This window comes from Lolium rigidum, chromosome 2, assembly GCF_022539505.1.
Source record: "Lolium rigidum isolate FL_2022 chromosome 2, APGP_CSIRO_Lrig_0.1, whole genome shotgun sequence".
Taxonomy (NCBI): Eukaryota; Viridiplantae; Streptophyta; class Magnoliopsida; order Poales; family Poaceae; genus Lolium; species Lolium rigidum.
The window spans coordinates 78869545-78884778 of NC_061509.1; the positions used below are offsets into that span (position 1 = coordinate 78869545).

Consider the following 15234-nt stretch of genomic DNA (forward strand, 5'->3'; position numbering starts at 1 on the left):
TCGGATGGCGAGTAATGAATCCACGACAGGCGAGCCCACAATGGCGAGGCCCCGTGTGTGGCCAGTTCACCAGGCGACGGCGAACAGGATTGCACGACAAATAAGGTTGGCGCGGTTGAGCTTTGTCAGTCCTAATTTTTGTCAATCCTGAATTTTTGGCAAAGAACCTGAGAGGCCGCCCAAATTATGTGTAGTCTTTTCCAATGTCGCGGCCACCATCGAGGCAATCGACCATATTCGTGTAGTCCTCCAAAATAATGACTACCAGGTTGCGTCGATATTTCTTGGTACACTGCATCTTAGCATCAACTCAATATTTTCCATGATTGCATGATCATTGCTACTAGAGAAAAAGAGAGAGAAAAAAAAATTGTGCCAACTGCATGTAAGTACGAGAGGTAATGATACTACTTAGCTTTTGCTCTCTGAAGATCAATCGAATCTTCAGCTTTTCTTGGAATCTGCGACACGATCTTTGTACTTCACATGGTTTTGACCCTAGGAATCTAGGCAATACTGCCCCACGCGCTCCTTCCTCCCTTGATCAGGACAAGCTGGAGGAGTCCGGCCCGATGTAAATTCTGCGCGACTTAGCCGCACAGAAACCAAGTCGCCCGCAAGTAGTTGACACCGTTTTTCTTGATACAGATCGCGCCGTCGCCTCTTTGTTGACGTAGATTGAACACGCGCCGAAGAAAATGCAATCTCGGTATGCGAAGATGATGTTGGATCCCGCCCGGATAACAAAATCCAGTCATCGCCGTTTCCCACAGACGGCGCCAATTGACGAGGGAACACCTCGGCAATGCCTACGTATTGTAGACTTGGGTTTCGGGATAGAGCGACGATGGAGATTCCGGGAGCGAGATTAGGCACACGACGTACCCAGCTTCGGGTCCCCTCGGTGGAGGATCCCTACGTACTGCTAGCAATTCACTATATGATCATAGATGTGTTTACAGGTTGCCGCCGTAGGCGGAGCTGTGTTGTCTATATTCTGTCTATCTGTTCGCCTCCTTCTTTCGGGTGCCCTGTCTAGCTTTATATATGCAACCAGCCTAGGGTTTTACAAGAGTCCTAGTCGACTACTTATTCGGGTTGCCTTGTTGGGCCTTCTCCATATTGGATCTTCTCCATATTGGGCCGAGCCAGGTATACTAATAATGGGTATCCGAAGGGTATGCCCATGTCACTCGTCCATGTCAAATGAACATCATTTCGGCGAGATCGTTAAACAAAACTCAAGCCAAGAAAAGTTTTTGAAAAGTACTAATTAAGCCAAGAAAAGTTTTTGAGAAATACTACTCCCTCCGGTGTTGTGCAACCTAAAAAAATTACAGTGTTGTGCTTTACAATTCCCAAATATTTACTATGCAGTAATTCGTGTCTTAGCAAGAGCCGGCTATAATCAAATGACCAGGCCAATTCACCAAAGAAAGAAAAAAACCAAGTTAATATTTTCAACTTAACTCCATTCCGGCACAAGCCAGCTGCAACCACAAAGTAAGGGCGCGTTTGGTAGTCTGGACGGACTTTTTTGCATGGATGGAGAAACAAAACAGCAGTCTCCGTGTTGTGGCCCAATCGGTTCTCAAAGCACCCTCGGGACAGGACAGGCCTGGAGGAACGTCCAAATTGGCATTTTCTAGTGGGCATGTCGCCTTGTGGTGACTTTTTGGCTCGACGGATGCAACCGATGCATGTGCTCCTGCGGTCACTCTCCCTTACACTACTTTACACACACCCTCTCTTCAAATCAACACAAACATACTCCGAATCAAAATAAGTTGTACACAAAAAAGATGCGTGTTGATGATATGAATCAATTCCCACAATCGGTTTCGAGTTTCGTCAGTCGTAAATCGTCAATTTCGTGTATGAAGTTTTAAGCGAATTTTACCAAATTCATCGCACACGCTCAACCGTTTGAAATTTTCTTGGAGGGGTAGGTTCACCTCACCATTTAGCATGACTTTCATGTTGACAGGTTTTTGTTTTGATATACATACACGGATAAATAAATGACTCACTTAGTATAGTGTAATGTGTATGTATGTGTGAGTATAGTTTGGAATACTCTTGCTCAACTTCTCGCTTGCCATCTTCATGGACGGCGACGTGGTGATGATATGTGAGAAGTGATAGGTGATAATCCATGGTGGTGGCGGCATGGTGATGTTCGTCTTCGTGGTCGGCGACGTGGTGATGCTTGTGACCGGCGTGACCGATGGTGCCATGGTGGTCTTCATCTTCGTGGTCAGTGACGTGGTGGTGCTTGTGACCGGCGTGACCGACGACGTCATGGTGGTCTTCGTCTTCGTGGTCGGCGACGTGGTGATGGCTTGTGACCGGCGTGAACGGTGCCCTGGTGCCATGGTAGTCTTCATCTTCGTGGTCGGCTACGTGCCCACGCTTGTGATCGGCGTGACCGACGGTGTCATGGTGGTCTTCGTCTTCGTGGTCGGCAACGTGGTGTTGCTTTTGACCGGCGTGACCGGCGGTGCCATGGTGGTGTCTGCCTTCGTGATTGTCGACGCGCCGAATCTTGTGAACGGCGCTGCCATGGTGTTGTCATAGGTGAGGTAAGGTCACCATGTTGCCATATAGGTAGAAGCTAGAAAAAGCATGCGACCAACCAAACAAAGTGGCACTTGGGTACCAACTGATGCATTCCATTCCAGTCAATCAAACGAAGTGCATTTTTTTGTACCCGAGCTCGTCTGGAGTGTTTTTTTTTTACCCGAGCTCGTCTGGAATGCGCAGTGAGTTCCATCTCATTGGCGCAGTGAGCCCCGAATTGGATGCAGTCTACCAAACACGTCCTAACAATGTGTTCATGAGCTCATGACCAAGAGGGGAAATCCGGTCCTGGGAAAGTAGGATCAGTCTATCATTTCCATGTTTGGGATCACATTGTCAAAAGCGCAAACGATGCAAAACACCAGGTGAAAAAGCAGTATGCACGCAAACGATGCAAAACACCAGGTGACTTTGTTGTGATAACCAAAGTACTGTAACAAAGAAATCGGTCACATGGCAGCAATTACCCTAAAAAAAGGTAGTGCTGAAGAACAACATGGCCCCTGTTCTTGCTGTACACCCCTAGTTGCATAACCTGTTCTTGGATGAAATTTTAGACTTCTTGTATAGGTAGAATTAGTGTAATGTTTGCAGATTGTCAGATACGGAACGGCTTCAGCCGCCGCCTCCAGAGAAAAAGCCCTAGCCGCCTCCACTTTGCCTCCTCCATAGATCGGTTCCCCCTCCTCCGGCCGGCTTTGCCGGCGTCAGGAGGAGTGGGGAACCCGATCTATACATAGAGTTTTTAATAAAAGTAGTCTTTACAGTAGTCTATGTTAGGGTTTTGGTCGCCGTTTTCTTGTTGGTTTCCCCGCAATGGAGATGGCATCGTCTGCAATAAGTGATCTTCGGCCTTTCGTTCGACGACGAGATCTTCTTCCCAGCGTCAATGGTGGTGTTGAAAGATTACAATTATCTAGGTATGGGTGTTCAGATCTTGCTTCGCCAGATCGATCTTGGATCTTTTCTCATGGTTGCCGCGAGGAGGATTATCTTCGCAGTTTTTGTCCCGGTTGCTACGTCCTCGATAATGGTGATTCGTACTCTCGGCTCTCCATCAACGTTGACAAGGCAGATCGGTTTTTATTCCCTGATATACTGGTGTTGGTACTCTTGCCGATGCACGCAGCCTTGGCATTGCGGCTCAAATTAAAATTATGGGAGAACCTTCGTTGGTATTTACAGGTCTATGGTTTGTTATCTATATTTGGCTGCCTTCAGGAAAGTACAAGATTATGTCTTGGAAGAAGAAAGAGTTTGAAGACCTCGAAGATTTGCTAGTATCTTTTAGACTTTATTTTGTAATCGCTGGAGACATCTCGTGTATCTCTACCATGTACTATTTATTATTATGAATATATGTGGTATTGATTGTCAAAAAAAAGAATTAGTGTAATGTTCTACAGCTTTTGGCCCGTCCATGGCAAATGAACATCATTTCGGCCTCCGTTACATAATATAGGACGTTTTGGCAAACTAATTTAGTTTTCCAAAACGTTTAATACTAAGGAACATAGGTAATACTGCATGGCAAGAGGACTACAAAAGGAATTAAAGATGTATAATGTTGGAACAAAATCAATGATGAACAAAACCACACTTGTGGGTAACTTTTAACAACTGTGTCCCGGGTGGAAACCAGTAAACGGTCCAAATTTGCCTCGATCAGTTCCATCTGTATACCTGACCACATATCTGGCGGTCACCTTCTGACTATGGGTGTTGTTTTGCAGCCACCCTGTTGTTTGTACACTGTAAATGGTCAGACACAATGACCAGGAGTAATATAGCCTACACATAGCCAGTGCGACAATCTAGCCATAATTCTTGTTTCTGAACGAGGAGTGCTCCATTCCTACACACCCTACTTGCAGAGCGCAAGAAAATGAAGATCTAGGGCAAAGTTCTAAGGCTTCAGAGGATACTGCGAAAAGGCTGATATGGTTCAGGTGCACAGTCATTCTACAGGCTGATCTCCTTCGGTAGGCTGATCTCCAGGAAATACAAGCTGTCAATGCGGAATCACAAGTTAGGTATGTAAAATAATGAATAGTCTGTGCTGCTTTCAAAATTAGTACGTGCTGTGAAGGCATATGACAGGTTATGCATTTGAGTTATGCGACTATTGAATATGATACTGGTGAATTCAACGCTTGAAAATTCATGGTCACATTTATGTATTTTGCTGCTGATCAAATTTACTCAGGTTAATAATTTTGCGAAGGGGTCAATATGTTTAAGTGTATTGTCGTCATACAATATTCCAACCTTCATGCCATAATTTGCCCTAGAAATGATAAAAAATAACTTACAAATATTCCCTACATGATCTTAACTGACAAAAACATATAACATCAATTTGGTATATGATATTATCCTAAATCATATCAACTAGATTATGTGATCTGAATTACCAAACTGTGTACATCGAAATTAGTTAATTTTTCTAAATTTGTGGCGTAAAGATGCTTCAAAACTATACGGGCAAGTTTTCTACTGGCAAAACAAATCCAAATTAGTCACCATGGAAGCATCAACAAACCTTGCAGACATGACAGCCATGCCAACGAACACTGCTTTGACAGCTTGCTTCTGGCCAGCATAGTCAAATGCTAGAGGTAACAGTTCATGCAAAGTGAGAAATGCCATAACACCACCAACTGCGTAAAAGACAAGCACAAAGTCAACAAAGTACTAGATATGACTATCCACTTTTAGCTCTACTAACAGACTAACCTGATGCCAGCAGGCCTTCAAGAATTTCAGGATTTAAGTTGCTCGGAAAAAAGGCAGCTGCAGTAACCACATTTACATGAGTACTCAATAGATATATATTAAAAGAATAAACTTGCAGAAAAATGCTCACGAAGAATAGCATACCTACAAAAATCACTCCAAGTGGCTCAGCCAGACCAGAGAGTGTTGCATATTTAAATGCTTGCCATTTGCTTTGATATGAAAAAAGAGAAGGGAGGGAAAAAAAAACAGATAGTATTATTCACTTCCAGGAAAAACAGTTCCAACAATTACAATAGGAAATGCTGAACTGTAAAGGAAATGTTAATTTGCCATCTTTTTAAGGTACAATCATTTCAAGCATGTTTGTGCTTTGCAATAATCTAGAATCCTAATCATTGTTCTTACCCTTTTAAGACAAGATAAGAGTTGTTCACCATCTATTAGAAGTTCTCAAATTGTATACCAAAATAATATATCTTAACAAGCATGACTTCTATTTGTTTAACCTAATTATAACTTTTGGCTAGAGAAAATCAGAGAATCCATATAATTTACATTAGGGACTGATTTTTCTGAAGGCTGACATGAACAATGAACTCCATTCTATATTCATGTACCTTTTGGTAGCAAAGTAGAGTGGCAGAGCTACAGCAACCCCCTGAGACGGTAACAAAGCGTCAACTAATTAGGATAGTGGATAAAAGAACAAGATAGGATAGTAAACTGCACAGAATCATCAATATTTAAGTCATATTTTCAGTAGTCTCAAATATATGTTTGTAGAACCATAGCTTCCCTAAATCTTTTCTCCTCAAAATGAAATTATTTAATTTTCCAGCAGTAAATGTTACTCAAAATAATAGATCTCACAAACACAATTTGCAAATTTCTCCCTTGTATGTACTAATATTTTAGATGTCACTAATTCTATTATACTCATTCAGCATCGAACTGAAATAGATGGATCAAAGGAATATGTTTAACAGAATTATAACGGGGCGACCCATGAGCGCTCGCAGCGATGTAACTTGGGTGTTGTGGAGAACTAGCGAATATCAAAATTCTTGAAATTTAATGGCATATTAGCATTGGACAGAAGTTAAAGAGTCATTGTGGCCGTTTTATCTTGTCATGAAATAGGGGTTTCCGTATTAAACTTGTACATGGAGTCCCTGGTGCATTATAACAGCAAAAAAGTAATAGCAGATGGATCTTATTGCAAAAAAACATGCAAGGGCTGTCCAAAGTGGCAACGATGCAACATACAACTTCAGATAAGAATTTTCAGGTTACTTAACCAGAAAGGCCCTGCATATGTTCAGATAAGAATTTTTGTACCTCAGGTATGTTATGTAAAGCAATAGCAAAAGCCAAGTTAACTCCCACTCGAAGGCCCTGCATATTTTTAATAATACCAATATAATTAGCGCAAGCTAAATAATCAGACATGGTAAACTAGCTCTTGGAAAACTTAACAAGCTAGACCCCAGTAATTTATCTATTACAACAAATGGAAGGTGCAGTTCTAACCCCTCTTTAGCAAATCAATTATGCCACTATATTAACATGAATACACAAAGGTCATTACCTTCACAGATCCAAGAAATACAGCCATTCCCTCAGGAAAATTGTGCAAGCTGATTCCTGCAGCTCATAAGTCTAAAGTCAAATGATTGAAGCAGCGCTTCACAGGATTTTATTAAAAATCTCGAGTGGCATGAAATAGTTTAAATAACCATGTCTCCGAAAAGAAAGTTTAGCGAGTGCAGTCCTAATAAAACAAGGGAGCTTAATTATTCGGACGCATTCTTAGTTTCTTACCAACAGCTGTGATGATACCACTGAATAAGACTTGCCGGCGATGCTTTTTCATCATATCTTTGCCCGGCCCATCATCATCAGTCTGTTTTCCACAAAAATGAACTAAATTATACTCAGCCGTCCTATTTTAGTAAGAACAAATGACGGATATAATGTTGTAATTATCGCTGAAGATTATTCATTCCAACCTTTTTCTTGCTTGCATCAGTTGTTGGCACAAAGGTTGGCTCTGGAATAAACTTGACGATCAAACCAAAGAACAAAACTCCTGCAAAAAACTACAAAAAAGAAGGTTGCAATTTGTTATCTGAGAGACAGGGAAATTCCATGAGATGGATTCTAGAATTTCAAGCAAAATCTGACTCACCCAAAGGTTGGCCTTCAAGAAGCCTATAGAATTGAGAGCATTGTGTGCCAAGTCTAGAAACGAAATGCTCAACATAAGTCCAGCAGCAAATCCCTGTATACAGTATAAGCAGTATATAGAGCACTAACCATTAGCAATTATCACTTACCATAAGACAGCGAAGTTACCCAATATCATAAAAGAAAAAAAGTTGATGACCTGGAGGAGCCCGAGCCTCTTAAGGTCAGGGCTAGGATTCAAGATCACGAACAGCGCTCCTGAAAATCCAAATTTGGAGATTAGATTAGGTGACCACGAATGCACACAGAGGCCTTGCAGTATACCAAGTATAACCATCAGAGCATTCAGGATCCAGCTTGCAAGAAAAAGAATTTACACAACATCTTGAACGGTTTCGCAGTTGTGATTTGTTAACCATAACCAATCAAGTACAACGTGGAAGCGCATTAGCTAATTATATTAGGCTGACAAGCAAGACCGGTCGTTACCACTTGAGCATCGTAAGAACGAGAGGAAACCACACACACACACACACAGTCTCCAAACTTGTGGGACCAACTCTGCCGCTCAGGTCAACCTTGAAAATTAGTCTTATAGGTCAATAGACTTGCTTCTCTAGGCATTCTGATAAGATCAATTGTCCTGCTTAGGGACCTCGCGGCACGATTTCCACTACTTACTTAACAAATAGGTCGCTAAATCTGTGGAATTAACTTTGCCACTCACGTCAACCTTGAAAAACTAGCCTGCTAGGTGATATGTCCCTACTCCCTGGACTTGCTTCCTCTACGCATTCTGATGAACTTGGCAAATGAGCAATCATCTTGCTTAAGGCCCTAAAGGACGCAAAATTCGATGACTTAACAAGTAGAACGAGCTAGAATTATCCCCAAAAAAAACAGCTACAGAACAGTAAAATTAATTCGGGCGGGCTAAGGACTGAAAATGGAAGCAGCGGACGCGCAAGACGGATGCCTAGGCTACACACGGCACGGTGGCAGGCGAAGCCAAGCCAGCGAGCAACCGAGGGGAAGTCGAGGGCAGGGGAGGGCGCGTACCGAGGGAGGTGCTGAGGCCGCCGACGAAGGAGAGGGCGAGCGCCACCAGCACGTGCGACTCCATTTCCGCCGCGGCTCGGCGCTCCTGCTAGGGTTTGGGGGGGGGGGGGGCAGCGAGGAGCGGGAGTGGGGAAGGAGAGCGGAGGCGAGGGACGGAGGGAGATACTGTATGACGAATCGAATCGGGAACGAAAAGGGGAACGGTCAATCGAAAATTCCTCTTAATTTTTATTTTCTCTTTAATTACGGAGTATTAATTAATTCGAGCTGGCAGCGTGCTGATGGACAGGCCACGTCCCAGAGCATTTCGTAGTGCCGTCAAACCAACCCTTGCAGCGATGCAAATATCCACTCATGTTTGTCTAATCACATCAATGAAACTTTGAGTCGTCACGAACACGACTGGCCCTGTGCGGCATGAATCATGATGCACAATGTACCTTCTCCCACGAGGCCACGATCATATACAGAATTCAAAGATTTCAAAAGAATTAATGCCTCTGTATATCGAAGATTTATTTAAATTTAGATGTAGTATATACTATAAATATCTAGATACATCTAAACTTATACAAACTTATGACATCTTTTAAACGAAATAATGCATCCTGGCACGCTTTGTTGATTCTCTTGAGATGACGAAGGCATGTTCCTCTGATGATCAGGAGCTCACCATCGTGCATGATTCGTTTTCGCTTGGCTCCGATGAGTAGAGGTCATCGGTGGTTGTGAAAGAACACATCTAGAGTTGTTTCTCCCCTCAGTGGCAGTCTCTGCCTATCGTCGCGGCATGTTGTGTTGGTTGTCTCTGTATACGAGCGCATAGATGGGATCGTGGCTCGGTTCTGCAGATCGCGCTAGAGCTTCACGAGTTCTGTGGGGTTCATCTGTGATGCCTGAGCTCCTGGACTTGTGTGGTGGTGTGGCTATACCTACTTATGCTGTGAAGGTGAGGTCCGACTCGCTCGAGATCTCGGATGTGGATTCTCTGTCGAGCCTGGCACTTGGCTATGAGAAAAATGGTGATGTTGACGTTGTAGACTCTATTTCGCTGGAGCCCGGCAGACATGTGGCTCCTATTGGTGTTGGGATTGCTAGGTTAAGATTGTTGGCTACGGTGCCTAGAGCTGTCGTCGCTAGAGAGGTTTGCGACTTTTTTGTCACCTTGGTTGTTGCCTACCCTGGATCCGAAGTTGATTGATGGGTCCTCCAATTTCTCACTCGAGTCGTCTTGTGGTCTAATGCCTTGGCGAGAGTGGGTATGGCCCTGTTGTTTGGGTCTTTGTTAGGCTTGGTGGTGGGTGGGTGTGTGCGGTTTATCCTTTATGTGGGCTTGACCATATTGTTGTAGGGTTTTGTTTGGTTTTCTTCTAAAAAAATAGACACTTTGTTCTTAATTAATAAATGAGGTAAAAAAATTGCCTCCGTTTCAAAAAGAATACTGTAACATCTTTTATTAACAGATATAATTCGAAATAGTCATGATGCAGTAAACTTTCTCGCAAACATAGAGCGAGAAACAATCCCAAATTCACGAATCAGCACGAACAGCGAGAAATTACAGTGAATGCCAATTTCAAATCAAATATCAATGTTTAGTGCCATTACACACGGTTACAACTTACAAATGTCAAAAGAATATACAGTACAAAACGAATCTCATCAGAACGAAAGAAGAAGAAAATGAAGCAAAGTTACATTACATTTTTACCCATATAGTCGTAGATTAATTATTACTGTAATAATAATCGATAAATTAACCACCGCATTTTTGTATCGCGTCGCGCCCGCGCCGGATATTCATGTGCATAGTGCAGCTCCGCCGCCGCGCGGGAACGTGCGCGCTCCGCCCCGTCTCAGTGGAAGTAGTAGGCGACGAGGGAGAGGACGAGCGCGCCGGCGGCGGGCGCGGCGGTGAAGGCGCCGCTGGTGGACGGGCCGGGGGCACCCGCGGGGCCCTCGGAGGCCGCGACCAGCGAGGCGGAGGCCGCCACGGCGACGAGCGCGGCGCAGGCGATCTTCTTCATCTCCATCTCTTCTTGTTCTTCTTAGCTTCTCTCTCCTCCGGCCGTTCTTCTTCTTCTTCGACGACGTACGACGACGAGCCTGCACACTGCACAGCTAATCGACGGTGATAGTGATCGCTCGCGGAGGAGGGGGCGGGGAGTAGGAGACCGGCGATGCGCGGTTTATTCTGGTGGATCGGAGCAGGGAGGAGGGGCTGGGAGGTCTCTCGATCGCTTGTGGTGAGGGCTCAGGGAGGGTGGCCAGATTTGTAGTGCGCGCGAGCGGCCATGAGAGGAGCTCGGGTGGCCGTCGGTTGGGCTGGCGCTTGCCGAGATTAGCTGGTTTGGCCGGTTGGTCAGCAGCGCAGCGCCATGATTAGGCTTCGCTGGAACTGATGGCCGGCCATCATTGTGGCTGCCTGCTCATGATTCTTCTGCTTGAGCCAGGTTGAACACAAACTACTCCCTCTCATACTTTGAATTTGAACTAAAACCATGAATTGGGTTGTCCAAGGATTGTTTTACATTTTCATTGCATAAAATAAGCCTCCTCTTACTTTTCATTTTCTAGAACTATTTTGCTTTCAGATTTCATAATCTATAGAAAATAAGTTTCGCAAAAACTATGTTTAGATACATTTGGTGATAGAACCTGATGGTACAGGCTCAGGCCTCATCACCTCACAACATCCTTTATTTGTTGCCTGGGCTGTCACTCTTTCACGGTAATAACCCTAGCATGGAATGGGACATGAGTCAGCACAATCCAAGCAATGATGCACCCCCACCCTGACTCTTCCGGAGAGACTATCAATAGCAATTCATAGTTTCATACACAGCAAGCATACAGGTTTCGTCCAAACAAGAAAACCCAACATGTAATCTTCAATTTACATGCAGCAGGGACTCATACGCCAATAACCACAGGATAAACAAAAAAACCACATTATACACACACACAAAAAAAAAAAACCACAGTATAAACAACTACCAGGCCCCAGCCTGCCGGTACGCCAGTGAGGGTTTCCAGTATCGTTGATGGTAACAGGACACTGATATTGATCACATTCGAAAACACCAACATCCATTCAGTACTTATACACAAGACCAGTTTCTTCAAACAAAGCTAGTACTACCAGAGTTGCAACACAAGCCCTCGACTACACTCCCAGTTTTTCTCAAACAGTGTGGAATCCCAAAAGTAACCACCACATCAACCAGATGGCATAGACGGCTTGAAAGCATGAGCAGTATTATTTGCGCCCTTTCGAGCGTTTCTTGTCCAGCCTCTGCCTAGCACGTTCAAACTCTTCCTCAGTGGGCTCTGAGCTGCTCGCCTTAGACGTCTTGGATCCCTTGGAATCGCACTTGGACATTATGGATGAGAGCAACGAGTCAAACCCCGCCTTCCTCTGCTCCCTGCGCTGTGTGATTGCCAGCATGAGATCGCTCTCCTCGCTTTTCTTTTTCCTGTGACGGTTCAGCAGATAAATCATTAGTGACTACTAGTATGCATGTGATGGTGAATAATATCTTCAGATGATCGAACTGGAGTTCAGTGTTTTAGGAAGCCAAGGTGGGAGCTTACTTCACTCTCCTCTCTAATGGGTTTGTGGGTGGCTCAATCTCAGAGATCTTTTTAGCCCATTTCTCATACGCTTTGGTGGACTTCAGCTCACCTGCAAAAAGGAAGGAGATGGTAAGATTATTATTGCGCACATAGAAGCTTCAAGGAACAGGTTGACTCAAACAAGCATAAACTAAGCACTTTGCCAGCACCTCATTGTAGGAAGAAAACGGAAAAGGCAATCAATTATGGTAAGATTGTGGTGGCAACAGCATATGGTTATTACCTTCAGCAATGGCCTGGTCAATTATATCTTTAAAGCGGTGGGAATCAAGCTTGGGCTCTGAGCAAATCATTGAACAGAAAAGTCTGCACAAAAGGAAAGCAGGTTAAAATAGAAAATCCTTGAACAGAAAACCCAGTTGTTCAAGTACAATCTATCAAGTTTTGGAAGCATAAAAGCAAGATAAATTTACAACAATCACCTGTTCATTTTGCCCTTAAATTTCGTATAGAGGTCCTTCAAATCTTTTTTCTCGGAATCTGACCCTCTGTACTTTGCTTCAAAATCTTCAATATCAGCCTCCGTAACCTGTGAATAATTTAGGCAAAGCAAAACCAACATCACACATTGTACAACCAAACGGACAACCATACTTTCTCATTGACATGTAGTGAACACATACTTTTTTGAACACAGTTCTGAAGTACGCTTGGAGATTGTCTGCAGCTTCTCCAACCAGTGCCTAAGAGGAAAGATAAGATTTCAGAATATTTCATAGAAACTGGAGGAAAGCAAAAGGCTAAGATTAGGTGCTCACATCATCATCAGTAATGCCAGTCTCATCGTACAATGCCCTTTTTTCCTCATCTCCAAGAATGGATATCACCTTCTGCAGCTGCTGAAATTTTTCGTTGGCTTCCTGGCAACACGGAACACTCCAATTGTGAGTACTGGCACTTATTTACTCAACAACAGAGGTTTAAGAAGTTGAGGTCATTACCTCATCTCCAGGATTCTTATCAGGGTGAAGCCGCAAAGCCAACTTGTGGTATGCCTTCTTTATTTCCTGCTGTGTAGCTGTCCTCTCAACCCCTAAGATCTGCACAATGAAGAAAACAAAAGACATATCCAATGAGGTATCTCTCCAATGAAAGAGGGAAGAGGAAAATGGAGCATAACAATTGTTTCTGCATGCCCTCTATAAAAAATCAGACTTTAAGTCCCATATTGAGGTTGTTGCCATGGGCTGGCTTGAACACTTTCAGCTCATGCGCACGTAGCACAATCAAGTCACATGGATCAACTGACTACAGCTTTGCAGCAACAATGAAGACATAAGAAAGCCTAGCATAGGTGGTTTAAGAGCTACAAAGAAATATAAAAACACAACGGATGCAAGCAAGTCGCAGCTATTTCTCTTGTAACAGAGAGATAGATGTTGATCTACCTAGACATGAACCACCAATCACAAACTTAGTGTACCTTAGAGGACAAAGTGCACCTTAAAATTGATCTATCATATGCTCCTGAATCAACTACATATAGCCCAGCAGATCCTAACTAAGTACTCCCAAGAAAACATCTTCTCTTCGACATTCTGCCACATAATTATTTGACTGTTCGACTCTAGAAACAGGGCAAAAAACAAAAGGCAGTCATCAAATGAATTTGCATATCTGACATGATAGTGCTGCTGAGAATGCCCAAACAGGATACAAATCAAATCAAGGGATGGCACCGAAGAGAGCCTGATAGCAGGAATCAAAAGATAACTCATTTGGCACTAGCATCATAAGTTCATAACGCGTCGTGACCCTTAAATCCCCTATTTCAGAGCCCAGATGTGCAATTATCCGTTTTGATGTTCAGGCAATTTGGGTCCACTAACTGTATAGCCTTGCGATTCTACTGTTTTGCATGACAAAATTGTATAACGACGCAGCGGAGTGTGTGCAGATTATACACACAAGCAACCAGATCAACAGATTCCATGCTTTAGGGGACTAGTCTTACTAATTCACTTGAGCTAAATCCCAGTTCCCGCAAGTTTAATCTCAAAATCCCCAAATACGACACCTGAGTGATTCGCATGGAGATCCGGAAATAAAATAGTACTAACAAGAGAGCGACAGACGAAACAACAGACATTCTGAGACGAAACTGCCGCATAAAACACGCACGGCGCCCTTGCTCCTCATCCCCGAATCCGAAACCTTCGTGCGCGATCCGGTCAGACGGTAACAGCGGAATCCGTAGCACTAGGTTTGGAGGGATGCTTTACCTCGTAGAGGCTCTTGCTCTCCTCGGCGGCGGGACTGGCGGCGGCATCTTCCCCGCTCTCATCGGAGCCGTCGTCGGAAACCCTAGACCTCCTCTTGCGGCCCATTTGGTGGAAGACGGTGGAAGTGGGGAAGTGGAGGAAGGGGCCTGGCGATGGGATTCTTATAGAGGGCGTGGCGCGAATGCGGGAAATTTTCCCGCGCGCCGGAAATTGGCGGACTCCCTTTTCGAACAAAATTAAGCCAACCCCATGGTGGAAAGAAACGGCCCGAATGTTGGGTTGCGGGTTTGAGCAGAGGGATGGAAATCTGTCGCCAGCAATGAAGACAGTGCGGAATCTTTCCGTCAGTTACGCGGAAAAATAGAAATGGAAAACATAAACTGAAATGAAATCTTATCGTGAAAACTAAAAAGGATGAAACATCGATTTTCACGTTTAATGTTTAAATTGATATGCATAGAGTGTTGATCTTACTTTTGTGCATTTTGTATTTGAATTAAAGATCATAAATAATGCACAGATATTAGGGGAGCTCTCCTATATAATCTGTTGCTTGCTTAATGCCTCCTAGGTGCTCGCGCGAGCGTATCCGGAGGCCGCAAAACCTTAGGAAAATCTCCCCTTTGATCTCCTCTCCTCGCCCATTGTCGGTGTTGGCAGTGGCGGTCGCGTCCGACCATTGAAGGCACCGGGTTGGGTGGCCGCGTCCCGATGGGCCATCCTCCCGCGAGGGAGGGACGTCACCTGGCCGGTGTGTGGTGGTCTCGGAGCGACACTGCACGAAGGGGCGGAGCGACACAACGAAGCGGCG

The 15234-nt window shown here is 44.2% G+C and overlaps 2 protein-coding genes across 2 annotated transcripts; both read right to left on the reverse strand.

The window, feature by feature from the left end:
- Window positions 1-4210: 4210 nt before the first annotated feature.
- LOC124691998 (zinc transporter ZTP29-like) lies at window positions 4211-8665 on the reverse strand. Its single transcript, XM_047225298.1, has 12 exons — window positions 8566-8665; window positions 7706-7764; window positions 7508-7600; window positions 7329-7418; window positions 7141-7222; window positions 6908-6963; window positions 6658-6714; window positions 5937-5977; window positions 5461-5528; window positions 5317-5373; window positions 5123-5240; window positions 4211-4588 (listed from the first exon to the last, which is right to left on the reverse strand). Exons 1-12 carry the CDS (start codon window positions 8627-8629, stop codon window positions 4543-4545), a joined length of 831 nt encoding a protein of 276 aa, XP_047081254.1. The 5' UTR covers window positions 8630-8665; the 3' UTR covers window positions 4211-4542.
- A 3044-nt stretch (window positions 8666-11709) lies between these two features.
- On the reverse strand, window positions 11710-14701 carry LOC124691997 (chaperone protein dnaJ 6-like). The gene is made up of 8 exons (XM_047225297.1): window positions 14424-14701; window positions 13143-13241; window positions 12960-13061; window positions 12825-12884; window positions 12624-12730; window positions 12425-12507; window positions 12160-12250; window positions 11710-12041 (listed from the first exon to the last, which is right to left on the reverse strand). Exons 1-8 carry the CDS (start codon window positions 14526-14528, stop codon window positions 11825-11827), a joined length of 864 nt encoding a protein of 287 aa, XP_047081253.1. The 5' UTR covers window positions 14529-14701; the 3' UTR covers window positions 11710-11824.
- Between the last annotated feature and the right edge of the window lie 533 nt (window positions 14702-15234).